A 15,359-nucleotide genomic window follows, 5' to 3' on the forward strand; every position below is an offset into this window, starting at 1 on the left:
CTGCTGCCTGTTGCTTCTGCTCTCCATCCCTAAGCCTCTCTCCCCTTGCTTCTGGCTTAGAGAGTAGGTCACACAAGGGGCACGGGACAGCCATAAATCTTGCCAACTAGTCAGTCACTTTGCTGCCCTTCAGCTTTACACACGTGATAGTGATAATATTACTGCCCCGATATGACAAAAATAACATGCTTTAGGAAAAATTACAAATGCAGCAGTGAAAATGAGGTCATTAGGCAGAGGGCCAATTGGCTACATAACAGTGTCCAGAGGGTGGCACTGTTGCTTGTGATATCTGGTTGGGGTGAACCAGCGTGGAGGAAGTGGGTGGAAGAATATGGCAGTGAATTGAGAGCCAGAGCACATTGCTTGAGACACTCCTAGCATGTTCCTTCCAAGCACATTTGTCCACATCAGTTTGTCTTGAGCCACAGGCTTTTTTCAGCCCTCCAGGAGTAGCAGAGACCAGGGGCTCTCTGGCCTTGTGCCCAGGGGACTTGCTGCCACAAAAGTCTCAAGACAAGAGGCTATCAGGTCCCTGTCACAGGCCAGTGACAACTGTGAGAAACAGGCACTGTAGTGCTCCAGAGAGCTAGAAAGATCAGAACCAGAGTGTCAGGAAAGGGACAGGGGGTGATGCTACAGCTAGGGGCCAGAAAGTAGACTTGGGATGTGAAGCTAAGAGTGGGATGGCTCAGGCAGTCACTTGAAGGTTAAGAGCTGGGAATATCCTAGAGGGAATTTAGCTGGAGATGGGCAGTTGAGCAGGGGCATAGCGAGGGCAGATGCTAGAATTGTGTGGGCCCCAGGATAGGGCCAGGCATGTCTTTCATCAAGAACCAGAGCCTCTCCCCTTACATGTGGGGAGGCCAGGGATGGCACAGTGACTAACTCTCCATGTTCACTTGTAAATATCTACACTAACTCTCATACCCGCACCTGCATACCCACACCCATGGCCTTATACAGACATGTTCACTCACTCCCATCATGTCGGCTGCCCTGTGGCAGCTCATCTCCATTCCCTCTCCCTCATCCACCCATGGAAAGAAATGCCTATAGGGAGGGATGGGCAGGGCATGGGGCTGAGGAACCATCAGGTCCAAGTCTCACATGCACAAAAGGCCACAGATTAGACATTTGATTTTATTTCCAAGTAAAACTTTGATGCAGCCATAGAAATACACCATCAGAACTTAAAAGATATCCATCACCCATCTTTATGATTAAGCAACTTTGTCGTACCAGGAATTAGTATTTTCTATAACTCCAGTAATTAAACAATGACGTTTTATCACATTTTTATGTTAAAGGCGTTCATTGGGTCTATGTAAACATTTAGCATAAATCTTTTTATTATTATTATTTTTTAATATACTGGGAACTTCCACCAGTGGGAATACCGCAGGTCTCTCTAGGACTTCTATAGGGTCTGCTCTGGCCAGTTGTCAGAAGGGCCATGGAGTGGAATCCTCACCACTTTAAGACTCTTCCTCACTCCATCCCATTCCATGTGTGCCTCAAGAGTCAGAGGGAAGGATGAAATTGAGAGGAAACAGAAATTTTGTCCTTTCTTGGGGTCAGTGAGGGCTGACCAGGACCCAAGCCCAGGACAGGGCCTAGATGAACACTATTCAAGAAAGCCAGAGGTGCAGGCAGAGCTGGCTGTGGCCAATAAGGACCTGCATTTTCCTCAGACCCCTGTCTCCTGTGGAGTCCCTGTGTATGGAAGCCCACAGTGTGTTATCCTGGTAAGCTGGTTATGCTGAGTAAGTAACTGCAGAGATGCAGGTCATAGGCCACCCCAACCCTCAGGATAAACTGCGTCTGTCCCTCCCAAACCATCACATAGTTTGAGTCCACAGGCAGCCAGTGGCTCTTTCTGGACTGTTGCCCATATTAGCACTGTGCCAGAGGGTCAAAGTAGCTCCAGCACAGTGCATGCCAGACTGCGGTCCTTTACTCTCCATTCTGCAGTTGGTTTGGGGGTTAGTTTTCCTGTGACTCTAGGGTGATCGTAGAAAGCATTTGGCCAAGGAATCAGCACAGTCACTGAGCAATTGGAATATGCTCTGGTTGTAACAGGCAGCCCAGTCATGTTGGTGGGTACTGGCCAGTCTCATTCCAGTGCCCTACACTCCCCACCTCCCAACATCTAATTGACCTTTAGCTACAAGGTGACCTGCTAAATTGCAATGAGGCACTTGGAAAGATACTGGGCTATGCAGACAGACAGACCCATGGAAACCTATGAGATGGAATTAGGTGATTGGCTTGTGCTACTTAGCCTGAGTTTTGGGTTCTGCATATATAAGTTGGGGGTCTTAATGGCCATCTCTCTGGGTTGCAGGAATACATCAAATGATTGGTGTGGAGCACATAGCCCATTTCTTTTCCCCACACTCCCTGAGCTTATTGGAATAAGCCCCATCCCCTTCAATTCCTTTAATTTCTATAAATGTCTACACATCACTTATCTGTCTATACTCCTCTGGCTCACTTCTGATCAGTGCTCTACTGATTCTGGATTATCTTTTCTCTTGTGCCACTTTCGTCATCTCCATTTCCATGCCAATAACCCTTCCAGGCTTCCCTCTTCTCCAGATCCTTACCTCCCCTTGCCATCATCTTCCCCTGCAGTTAAACCCAGCAATGTGCTTGGGGTGGGCCATGAAAGGGAGAGCAGGCCTTTACCTCAAAGATGTGACAGCTCTTTTTTCATCTCCAGGTTGGTATGAAGATTGATTTGGTACCTGTCATGCCCAGGGGTATGCAAGACATCTCAATATGACTCCCCCAATCTGGCCTCTCCCACCAGCAGGTGGCACTACCTGCACCCACACTCTGCCACACTCATCCCTTCATAGTGGTACTTGAGGGTGGGGACCCCCATGTCATCCTTATAGAGGATGGAGATAGGGCTGAGTTTGGTGGGCACACAGCAGGCCTTGCCCACCTTCATGGGGAACTTGAGATGCACCAGTGTCTGTACAATGGCATGTTTCGTCGGGGTCACGTCGTCAGCCAGGGGAAAGAAGCAGCCACCTTTGCACTCATAGGCATCATACTCCTTGGGCGCAATGATCCAGGTGTCCCAGCCGATGTCCTCGAAGTTAACCCTCAGGGATGTCTTTTGACAATGGTTGTTGGTCCCAGCACTCCTCTTCCGTCTGGCTAAAGATGACCCCGTGGCCATGTGACTTTCCACATCCTCCTCCTCATGCTTGTTTTCACCTACCTCTTCTGGGCCATTGTTGGACAATTTCTTCAGCACGCTCTCTTGCTCATGGCTGATCATCTCCTTGAGCTCCAGCCTGGTCTCTCTGGTGCCATTGCTGCGGTCATTGGAGAAGACAACAAAGAAGGGAAGGTTTTTGGAGCCTGGGGGAACACTGATGTCTAGCTTGTCACAGCCTTTTCTGTGACTCACCACAGTCACTTCCAGTTTATTTTTGCTCTTGGTGGAGTCTGCCCTGACCCACCGCTTTACAGCACTGGAGACCTCAAAGTTCTCCCAGCCCTCATCCCAAATGTCCTGGGACACTAGAAAGGTCTTAGTTCCTGTAGAAGCATCCCATGTGTCTGTGTCATCCAGAACATCATAAATGACCATGTTTCCTTTCAGCTCATGAGAAGAGTCCTTGTGACTTTGGCAGGAGATGTAGAGTTGGAGCTCTGCCCTGGTAATTTGCTCATGCCTAGGAATGGAGATGTTGAAAAGTAAGATGTGTTTCTGGAAGGGGAAGTCCTCTGTGGCAGACATAGAAACGGCATCTGAAATGCAAATACACAGTGATGGGCATCTGCTGGGGAGGGCTGGTTTCATGATAGCAAAGTTGAGACTCATGGCTTAGATGAGAGGGTGTCTGGGACGACATTGTCAGATCTTCATTTAGTTTCACTTAAGCCCTTAATGTAGAAGTTTTTTGAAAGGTACATTTAGGCTATTCCAAAGAAAAGCAGATGCAGGAGATACCTTGCACTGGAGTGAACAGGTCCAGGTATTTATTGAGCTTCTACCTTATGCCCAGCATTGCACTAGGGACTTTGTATACTATATTTCACTTGACTCTTCACACTGACCCTGGGAGGATCTAATTATAATTTCACTTCTACAGATGTAAAGACTGGACTTAGGGTACTTAACTTCCAAAGTACAGCCCTGACTGGTGTGGCTCAGTGGTTTGGGAGTTGTCCTGCAAACCTAAAGGTCACTGGTTCAATCCCAGTCCAGGCATGTGCCTGGTCCCCGGTTGGGAGCATGTGAGAGGCAATTGATTGACATTTCTCTTGCACATAGATGTTTATCTCCCTCTTTTTCTCCCTCCCTCTCTCTAAAAATAAATAAATAAAATATTTAAAAAAACTTACAGAATACACATAGTCTGTGAATTTGCTCAGTTAAAAAAAAAAAGAACCAAATAAGACAGCAATAAAACTGTCATCTTCTGAGTGCTGATCTTGAGTGTGATTTTAAAGGAGAGATCCTGGGAGGGAAGGTGAAATTCTAACATTAAGACAATATTAAAAATATCAGCATCTAAATGGTGTAAAAATAATTTGTAATTGTAACTTTAGAGCAAAGTGAAAGTGAATGATATTTTTAATGCTTAAGGAAAAAAATATTAGCCTCAACTATTTTATCATGTCAGGCAAAAATGGGACATGTATTTTAGCTACACAGTTGTCTCAGCTTCCCACTTCTCCTGCCTGATACATGGCCATTAGCATGTCTGTACTAGGGAGGACCCAAAAAACTGGAATTTATTTATAAAAAAAAATGTGTATTTTACATGTTCAATTTCAGTCACCTTCAAAGTACTCTCCATTTGATACAATACATCTGTCGAGACTTTTTTCCACTGCTCAAAACAGTGTTTGAACTCATCCATTTTGATGTCTTTTAGTGCTTCTGCTGTTTTTTGTTTCACCTCTTCCACATCAGCAAAACATTTCCCTTTGTGGACGTTTTTCATCCAGGGGGGGAAAAAGAGTTGCTCGGTGTCAGACCGGGTGAACAGGGAGGATTCGGAATGGGGGTCATGCCATTTTTGGCAAAAATTGCTGAACACTCAGCACAGTGTGGGCAGGTGTGCTCATAAATCACCCATCATGAAATGGGCAAATGCATTAAAAGAGTCTTCAAAACAATTCACTAAAACTGAACACAGCCTCTCACAATGCCAGCTGGTACACTGATACCGATAGGTTCCTAGAACACTCATCTAGCAGGGAAAGCCGCCTTCCAGAAGATAATTCCAGGTTTTTCTGGGTCTCTCCTCATATTATACCATGGCTCAGTCACAGAGAGAGAAGGAAAGTTGCATTTTGTGAGCACTTACTACGTGCCAGCTGAAGGGAATCTGTGTGCTGTTATGAAAACCAGCAGGATTTGGTGTCTGACAGACCAAAGTGCCAATCCTGACTGTGTCCCTTCCTAGGCTTAATGGCTTTGGAGAAGTCCTGAGTCTCTCTGTGCCTTAGTTTCCTTATCTGTAGAATGGGGTTCATGTTTCTTGCCTCTCAGGACTGATATGAGACTTCAACAAGATGGTGCATGTAACTTACCCAACATTGTTGCTGGTTCATACTAGATGCTTAATTAATATTTCTGTGCCCTCTCCAGATCCTCCTCCCCACCAGTGCATACCCTGCCCCCAAAGCCTTTCACACAGTTCTCTGTGGTCCTCTCACAGCTATTCCAGTCCCTGCTGAAGGTGCTAAGATTCCCTGGCATATCTAAGTAACGAGAAATCTATGAGCAGTGCATTAGTCACCTAACGTGCTCTTACTCTGGCATGCCTTGATAATGGCTGTGGGACTGCAGTCAGACATCTTGAAAGCAAACACCCTCCCTCCTGGAACCACATTCAAATTATCTGTGAAGTCTGTGAAGGGAAGCATCCCTGGCCTCCACAGGAGTGCTAGCTACAGGCAGAGCTGGGATCCAGGGCATGGACAATGCTAAAGCGCGTGGGAAGAAGTGTTGTTGAGATGACTATAAATGCTGGACTATAGGGTTCGATAATGAAATTCAGCCAAAGAAGCCCTAAAGCAGAAGCCCTAAAGCCTGTGGGCCTGGTGAGATGCTGGCAGATTGTTTTTTAAGAAAATAATAAAGCCAGTGTTTTAAAAATCAAGCAAGTTCACATAAAATCTAGATTCTTTTCTTCTGCTTTTGGGCAGCCAGAAAATCTGACACCATTGGGTATGCACTGAAACCATGGCATCCTTTAGAGTGGGCATACACTCTGTAGGTCTGGCCCCCTGTAGCACTGAGCAAGGCCTCTTAGGAGTTCACAGGGCTCCATCTCTGTGCTACTGGCTGTGTCGGGAAGACTGCAGCAGCAGGAAATGCCTGAGCTATGCAGATAGCTGGGCCTGGGGCAGAATCTAGCTGCTTAACTAATTAACTACTAGGTACCTGAGCATGTTCCCTCAGCATCTGTGAGCAGGGTTTCCCTGCTCATGTAATTATTTTACTTACACTGTGTGAACTAGTGAACATAAGCCCTAAATTGGCATTGGCAATTTTCTAGTCCTCCTAAATCAGGGAAATTATCTTATATTTAGAAAATAATTAAGTAGTCCTCCAATGTTTATTTCTCAGAGGAATTTATCTGAATTTTTGACACCTTTTCATGAGAGAGGCATTCTCTCAAAGTTTAAAAATATACCAGTGGTTAGAAGCTAAATCAGCTGTCTGTCTTAAAGTGGGAAGGGGACAGTAAGGAAAGAGGGAGAAAGGGAAGATATGGAGGAGAGGGAGCTGGCATTCCCGAGCTCTCACTGAGGTAAATGTGGCACTGGGCCTGGGGAAGGAGAGAGTCTTCTGGAGCATAGCTGTCCAATAGTACCCTCTGAAATGATGGAAATTCTATTATCTGGCTATAGAGTAGCCATTAGCCACACGTGACTGTCAGGCAAATTGAAGCTAGTGAAACTAAATAACTAAGTTAGTAATTTTATTTCATTGTAAGTAATTTAAATTGAAAATTGAAGAGCCTCATGTGGCCAGTGGTTACCATAGTGGGCAGTGCAGCTGTGGACCACAGAGTCCCACTCTCCCAACCCTCAACCTCCCAACCCTCAGGCACCCTGGTGGAGCTGACTCTACCTTCCACGCTGAAGCTGCGCACGATGTTGGATGCAGGGATGGACGACTTATCAGTGGTGTATCTGTTGTACAGGTCGATCATGTACTGCGGTGGCTCCGCTTGGGTTTTGTCCTGGGAAGGGACCCCACTCAAGTTGAGGCTGCGCAGGAAATCCACCTTCAGGTTCTCCAGAAACATCCTCAGGTCAAAGGTGTCTCCCACCTGCTCACCTCCAGCCCCCCCTAGCAGTCGGTGGGCGTCCGCCCTGGTCAATGTCCGGACCCGGCTCTCCAGAGGCTTCCCCTGACCAGAGCAGACCATCAGGGACAGCACAGGCAGGGCCACCCACAGGACCCCGTGGCACATCTTGGGATAGCACACTCCCGCTGCACAGGAGACTGCCAGAGGCCACCTTGTGTTAGCGGGTGTGGGGAGGATCCCAGGAGGAGCAGGCCTGCATTGTACTGCTGACCGCTCTGCACCAAGCACCCTGGCTAGTTCCCAGGCTCCAACCCACCGTCCCAGAGTGTCCTCCACTTGTTCTTATCTGGCCCTCGATGCTGTGCTCCAACTTCTTATCTAAGGGAGCTCTCTGTTAATGAAGACTCTATAAACATCTGACAAACACACTGGGCTTGTGGAAAGAGCACGGCCTGCTGCAAAGAACCCAAATTTCTCCTGGGCTTATCACTCCTTAATTAGTATCTTTTTTCATTTCCTTGCCAGTTCTGTTCAAAAGAATCTCAAGACAGGGTAATATATGCTCCATCTTCAGGCCACAGAAACAAAGAATCCAAGAAACAAACAAGACCAAAAAGTGCTCCAAATATAGAAACAACATAGAACTCCCAGAAGTCCCTGGGGATTTCAGGCTGGAGTGGGTGGTGGTGTACAGACCATACCAGGAGTCCTGTGGCCTCACAATCTTCATGTGTGGCTCAACCACTCCGTGCCTGGGTTTCTCATCTGTCAAGCCAGTTCCTGAGCACTAGAGATCACATGTGAATGTGGCACACATAATTCAGTGAGGTGATGACGACTTTGGAGTCAGACAAGATGAGGGTTCAAATCCCAGTTCCCTCATTTATCCCCACTGGTGGGACATGGAACAAGTGACTTCACAGTTTTTAGCCTCCAGTTCAGAAGAGAGCTGTAAGGATTTAGATGAGTGAGTACTAAATGTCATGGCAGTCACTGTGCTAAGTGTCAGGATAGTCACTGCAAACCCTGATCAGTGATGTGGCTGCTTTCTGCCTGTTACTTCTCCACCCCACATCTGACTGTAATAGGAGTTGAGAAGGAAACCCTGCGCTTCCCAGCCTGCTCTTTAGGGACACCATATATGCACTGAGCCTGCCATCAGGGACCCCAGAAAAGGTTTCTCACTGGTCTCGTGGGGGGAGTCTTTGCTCATGTCAGAAGGGTGGCTGCCTGGACCACACTCCTCAGTCAGGAGAACCACTCTGGGGAGACAAGGGAAGGGGAGTGGAGCTCTGAGTTTGTAACCCTGGCCTGAGGAAGCTAACAAGCCACAGCTCAACAGCTTTGGCAAGGTCCCAGGGTCTGTGTTATTTTTAGAGCATCATGCCCACACTTAAGCTCTGTCCCTTTTATCACGCGTGGGTTTAAGCAAAGCAAAGAATGAGCATAGTTAAAATACTCTGGGGTTCTACTCTGAGGAAGATTTGAAAGTGAAGTTTTTCCAAGCCGGTGGTGCTCCAGGGGAGAATAGCAATGTGTTGAGCAGTTCTAGGGAGATGTAGGAGTGGCCATGATAACCTAGGGTCAGAGATCCCAGGGCACACCCAACTTTTCTCTCACCCCTGGTGGGCGCAGGGGAAAACCAGGAGCCCCTGAGTGCCCAGGTCTGGACAGAATTTACTGTCCCTATCCTTTTCGGACACTGCTTAACCTTTTTGTATGATGGATGGGAAGGGTATAGCTTCAGACATATGGGTTGGAAAAGGGGTAGGAAGCATCCTGGGCACTGAGTTGGCTCAAGGCACAACTCCTCCACTGATGGAGGAGTGCAAATCCAGGGAAGTGGAGTGGGCTGGGAGAAGCTGGAGGCAGGACCCTGCTGCTAAGCCCCAGGCCCTGGTGGCAGCCCAGAAATCTGTCACACTGGAGGAGGAGCCAAGGGATGCGTGGGGGACCCTGAATGTGATCAGGGAAGCTCAAGGGTCTATTGCCTGATGTTTTCTTTAGAACATGACAGATTTTTCTCTTCTGATTATAACAGTAGCATACAGTGCAATCTTTGGGAAAATGCTAAATATTATAAAGAAGAAAATAAAAATGAATTGCAATCTCGTCTAGTGATGCCCACAGTTAACGTTTTGAGATACATACAGCTCCATGGTCTCCTATTTAAAACCGTTGTGGCCAGGAGTGTTTTCTGATTCAGAAAACTTCAGATCTGGAGAATTTGGCATGGCATATATACTGTAATAGCTCCAATGGTGTTGGGGATAGTGTCCCATAATCAAACACATTAATATTTCTGCAGTGAAACAAATAAAAACACATATCCGTTCAAGTCAAGTTTGGCCATGAAAAGAATTAAAATAAAGTTTAGGTTTTCTGATAGTTTCAGGTTTGAGGATCTCAGATAAGGGATGGTGGACTTGTTTACATGTGGAGTCATACAGCTGCAGAGGCCACACATCAACAAAGCTCAGAGTCGCCAGTCACAGAGACTGTGATGTGGATGGTGCCCCCAGCATTGTGCAATCCAACAAGCCTGTGAATTTCTGGAATTATCTGCCTTGCAAATTCAGAGTATCAGTATGTCCACATCTCATATTGTTTTTAAATAACTGTGTGAGGCTTTATGATCCCTATTATGGGGAAGTCAAGTTTTTCCCTTTTAAGAGTGTCTGTTTTCTGAATTGTCCAAGTGTACTGTAGGTTTATTTAGTCCAAAGGAGATGGAGGTGAGATGGTACCAGTCCAGCTTCTTAATGCTGGAAGAGGTGAGCAGGTCCCACCTGCTGTTGCTTCCCCATGACCCCTGGTTTTGCTATTGGGGATGGGTTGAACACATCTCACAGCCATTTGTGCACAGCTGTGTGGAGAGAAGGACCAATAAAATGGCACTGGGCTGGTGTATAAAATGGAATGGAGTCACTTGTGTCAACCAAGATGGCTGCCAGTCAGCCGTGACACTTTGGTTCAAGAGGGAAACTACCTAAGTCAAAGCAGACACATCTGGCAAGGAGACACACCTAAGATATCTGCACACATGACCAGAACAGCCGAGTCTGCACAGTGGGACCACCCATAGATAGGCTCTTGGAGAAATTCCCTACTTGCCATCAGAGGTTCTAAGACACTTATCAAGAGACCCAGAAGGGTGGAGTGCATCACTTCAAAGGTATAACTGAGGCATGCTCTAGACCACTGCTGAGACAGCTGAACTCTACATACCAAGATGCTGCTCCACACCTTGATGATCTCCCTTGGCATTGACCGTTGGAGGCTCTGCCCTGCTGGACTAAGGACTTCGTCTGCCCACTGCCTGCCTGGCTCCAGAGACCCTTCCTTGCAAGATACTGACAACTCCCTTGCCCACCGTGCTATCTCCCAAATCTGCAGACTGAGACTCTGGGACTCAAGTTCATTATCTCCCATTGATTGCTGTGTGTGTGTGTTATATTTCTCATAGACTAAGAGTGTGAGTAGGATATTAATCTATGTTGATGTTCTACTTTGAGTGAACCTGAATTCAATAAAAGCTGAGTGAATAGCATAGTTACCTTGTGTGACTCTTGTCTATTCCTTGGTGCCAGGCTGCTCAACAGGCAGCTAGCCAAGCAGTTGCCTGACTGACTAGTAGGAAAGACTACATCATGAACAAACGCTCATGACAAGCTGCTGGGATGTCCTGGCTGGTCCATCCTTCTGCCCAGGACTCTGTGATATCCCCTTTGTGCACCAAGGTAACAGCTTTCTTAGGCACACTCCCAAGTTTACCATTCTCCAGAAGGCATGTCCTTGTGGCAGGTGGCTGGGTGGAGAGAAGAGTCCAGCTGTGGTCACACCCTGATCCCATTCTACCTTCTCATCACAAAACTCTAGGTTCTCATGGGGAGCCTGGGTCACCAGTTCACTTTCCTCAAGGTAGTGTGGTTTCAGAGACCTTGATACCTTCCTGTACAGATGGGCTTTGGTCCACCCAGACAGATCCCCTTAACTCTGGTTTTTAAGGAACAAGGTTTGGTATTTGTTCTGTGTTTCCCAGAAAAAGTGGGGGTCCTTATACAAAGGACCAATCCCTCTTCCGCCAGCAGCCTTCCTTTGCTGGGGCCTCATGGAGGAGTTGTCTTATTTGAACCATAAAATATCATTCACATCTCTTCTCTTCCCCCAAACTGTGTACTAAGTAATTCCATTTCTGTGTACATCCCCAAAAGAATTGAAAGCAAGATTTTGAAGAGGTATTCGTATACCCACATTCATAGCAGCATTATTTACAATAGCCAAAAGGGTAGAAACAACCCTAGTGTCCACTGATCAATGAATGGATTAAAAAATTGAATAGAAACACAAACAATGGAATATAATTCAGCATTTAAAAAAAGGAATTCTGACATGTGCCACAACATAGATCAACCTTGAAAACATGCAAAATGAAATAAACCAGTCACAAAAGGACAAATATTGTATGATTCCACTTATATGATGTAATTTGAATAGTCAAATGCATACAATAGTGGTTGCCAGGGGCTTATGAGAAAGAGGAATGGGTAGTTATTAATTAATAGGCACAGAGTTCTGGTTTTGCAAGGTGAAAAAAGAGTTCTGGAAATAGATGATGGTGATGGTTGCATAGCAATCTGAATCTATAGAACTGTACACTTAAAAATGGTGAATTTTATGTTATGTATATTTTGCCACAGTTAAAAAGAATTAAAGTATGCCATATAGAGCCCTCTTGTTGCAGATTGCAAAGAAGAAGAATCCTAACAGGCTTAAGAAAAATGGATTATGTATGGCTAACAAACGAAAGCTGAAAAGTTCAGCAAAGGTTTGGCTTTAGCACAGCCTGGTCCAGAGTACTGACAAAGTTGTACTGATGTTTTCTCCACTCTCAGAACTGCCTTCTACTGTGTGGTTTTCATGCTCCATCTATGTCTTGGAAAGAAGGCTGCAGCAGGTCATAAGCAGGTGGGGGAGCCTCTTTTCCAGGAAATCTCAGTTATTCTCATGGTGGCTCCTTTTCCTCATTGGGTCATCTGCTCACACCCCAGCCAATCACTGGGATCAGGGAAATGCAATGCCTTGGTTGGCATAGGCGGGGTTAACATCACTGGCAGCAAGGAATGAGTCTCATTGGGATGATTCCTCAGAGGGGTCTAGATCTGGTGACCAGAAGGAGATACCACTGAAGGGCTATGTAAGTATGTTCCCATGCCATGAAATAATTTTCATATACTTCATTTTTAGTGACTTAACAATACCTAACTTTGTGGATATATCCTAATGTATTCAACACTCTCCAACTATAGGGCAATTGGATTATCTATTAAGATAATGTTGCAAGGCATATTATTATAGTCTATACTTTATATTATTTTTAAGAGATTTTATTTATTTATTTTAGACAGAAAGGAAGGGAAGGAGAGAGGGAAACATCAATGTGTGGTTGCCTCTCACATGCCCCTGCTGGAGACCTGACTTGGCCTGCAACCTAGGCATGTGCCCTGACTGGGAGTTGAACTAGTGATTCTCTGGTTCTCAGGCTGGCACTCAATCCCTGAGCCACACCAGCCAGGGCTTATATTATTTTCTTAAGACAGTCCATCCGAAGTGGAATATCTACAGTAAAGTATTTGTAAATGTTCTCAAACCTCTTCGTAAACATTGCAAAGTCGCTTTCCAGAACCACTGTTTTAATAATCACTCCTGCTACCAGAGCCTGAGAACACCTGTCTTACCACCCTTCACCAGAACTTCTCTAGTCTTTAGTCATTTGATACACACAAATATGTTTATTTGCATGGCTAGCTGAGCAGGACTAATTTTTCCCCACATTTCTTTTTCTTTTTTTTGAAAAATAAAATTATTTTTATTTTTATTTTTAATTTTTTATTGTCCCGCGCGACTCAGTCCCACATTTCAATAAGCCACACCACAGAGTCTGGACTTGAGCCTTCTGGAAGGTACAGCAGTAGCAACCTCTCACCCCGGCTGGCTAGGGCTCTGCAAAGGTATTTTATTTGGTGGCATGCTGTGTCCAGGAAGGGCACCAGAGAGGTCCACAGATACCTGGTGTTTCTCTGGAAGCACTCTTTATTGCTCTAGTCAATGTGAAATAAGATCTTTCGGTTACTTTTCTGTCACCACTGGGACTGCTCTGTCTTTCCTTCTGCCCTCAGTTATGGATGCCTCATACTCTCCTCCTTCCTGTCCTCACCTAGGCTAATCCTACCTGCCCTTCAGTTTCTGCTCAGTACTCCCCTCCACCATGCATCCTGTGTGTTTTGAGCAATGGCATTTGTTGGATTTGTCTGACAATCACTATAAAAGGGCAACAAGACTGCTGCCTGCTGTTGGCTTCAGTTGGCACATCCTTCTTGCAATTTGGTGTGCCCATTGAGACAGCCCTGCATTCACAGTGGAACTGAGGCTCCTTCTGGGCAGGCCTCCATGCTCATTTTTGAATGTATCCTTGAACACATACAAAACAAGGTGTTCCACAGGGTGTGTTGGTCAGCTGACTCTGGTGGCTGCCAGTTCAGCCTTGTCCCTGTCTATATGTGATGCCCAGATGGTTAAGCATTACTGTGTTGTCATTATTTTTAACCACAACCTCTGTCATCACGTGCAATTGCTATGGGAGAAGTACAATTTAATGATTAAGAGAGGCAGATTGGCCTCATCCATTTATTTCAAGGATTGCTGAAGCTCTTCCCTGCAACAGACATTGACATCAACCTTCATTTATGGAGGTGGGACATAATCGGCCTGACTTTCTGTGATACAGCTGTCTCTAGGGGGTTAGGAACGCCTCCTGTCCTAGGAGGCCTGATTATGAAAACACGCCAGTCCCTCTGTGAGCTTCTCAAGTTCCACACTCATCCACACATTGCTCAGAGGAATAAAAACTGAACAACAATAAAATAATTAAAATTGTTAAAAACAAAACAAAACAAAACTGACATTACCTAGAGGCTGTAAGGAGAACGCATGAGCCAGGGAGAGCAGGGGGTGGTCATTTCCCAGGCTCAAGCCTAGCCTCCCTGAGATCCTCTTTCCATTTGGCACAAGGTAAGTTCTCAGCCACGGTGAACTCCCTGTCTCAGGATTGTTCCCAGGTGGCTAGCTCATTTATTAGCACAATGGGTCTTAAGGTGGGGTCCCTGGACCACTGCCAGCACTGCGGCATGTGAGAACTGGTTAGAAATGAAAATCTTGGCCTGAGTCAGAAACTCTAGGGACAAAGCCCAGCAACCTGGTTATTCTGACACACATTGGTTTTGATAAAACAGGAAATTTGTATGATCCTGCCAAGAGATAAAGTAGTAGATATTGCCTACTATGGTATTTGGCACTTAGTTTGTACTAAAGAATTGAATAAATAAACAAGCCCATTCCTCTGCTCCCCCATCCCCTACTCATACAACCAGGACTGCTGGGAGAGATTGGAATAATTTGGGATTGAATTAGACCTGAGTGAGAAGGAAAAGTGGACCAAAGTTTAAAAGAGCATTATTATCTCACGGAGAAGAGAGAAAGGGAACATAAATCTCAGAAGTATCAGTTTACCAGGGAAGGATTTTATGTTTCCAGCTTTGGTGAAAGGAAATAGCCTTGAACTGTAACTTCAATGTTTTGGTGCACAATTTACACTCAGAGCTGGTTCTGCCCTTCTGGTCTTCCCACCAAACCGCTCGCCCCAGCTCTCCTTGGCATGGGTGCTATCAAATGCATTTTATACAAACAATACCTGCAATGTCTTTATGCCATCAGACAAGTCCAGCTCTTCCATCCTGGTGGAGCCATCTCCATTCCCTGGAGTCCTTTCCTCATGTCCTTCCAACCCATCCCAGACTGCTGTCCTTCCAACCCACCCCCAGCATGGCCTTGCCTCCACCCAGGCCAGAGAAGAAGCATTAGTGATAGTCTTTCGCTCTGATGACATTTTATGAATGAATTAGTCACAGAGAAGCACCTACTGGGGCAACTCAGGCAAAGTACCTGGTAGTGGCTCAGCTCATTTTCCCCAGTTGTTCAATAAAATGGTTATATCAGTTTTCCCAT

The 15,359-nt window shown here is 45.9% G+C and overlaps 1 protein-coding gene across 1 annotated transcript; it reads right to left on the reverse strand.

The window, feature by feature from the left end:
- Positions 1 to 1,140: 1,140 nt before the first annotated feature.
- Positions 1,141 to 7,591, reverse strand: GDF2 (growth differentiation factor 2). The gene is made up of 2 exons (XM_024561080.3): positions 7,115 to 7,591; positions 1,141 to 3,771 (listed from the first exon to the last, which is right to left on the reverse strand). The coding sequence occupies exons 1-2, from the start codon at positions 7,458 to 7,460 to the stop codon at positions 2,825 to 2,827; spliced, it is 1,293 nt and encodes a 430-aa protein (XP_024416848.1). The 5' UTR covers positions 7,461 to 7,591; the 3' UTR covers positions 1,141 to 2,824.
- Positions 7,592 to 15,359: the final 7,768 nt, after the last annotated feature.

This window comes from Desmodus rotundus, chromosome 4 (genome assembly GCF_022682495.2).
Source record: "Desmodus rotundus isolate HL8 chromosome 4, HLdesRot8A.1, whole genome shotgun sequence".
Lineage (NCBI taxonomy): Eukaryota > Metazoa > Chordata > Mammalia > Chiroptera > Phyllostomidae > Desmodus > Desmodus rotundus.

Coding starts and splice junctions, on each gene's coding strand:
- GDF2 (XM_024561080.3), bottom strand. CDS start 7,460: ATGTGCCACGGGGTCCTGTGGGTGGCCCTGCCTGTGCTGTCCCTGATG. Junction 3,772..7,114: donor GCGCAGCTTCAGCGTGGAAG/GTAGAGTCAGCT, acceptor TTTGCATTTCAG/ATGCCGTTTCTATGTCTGCC.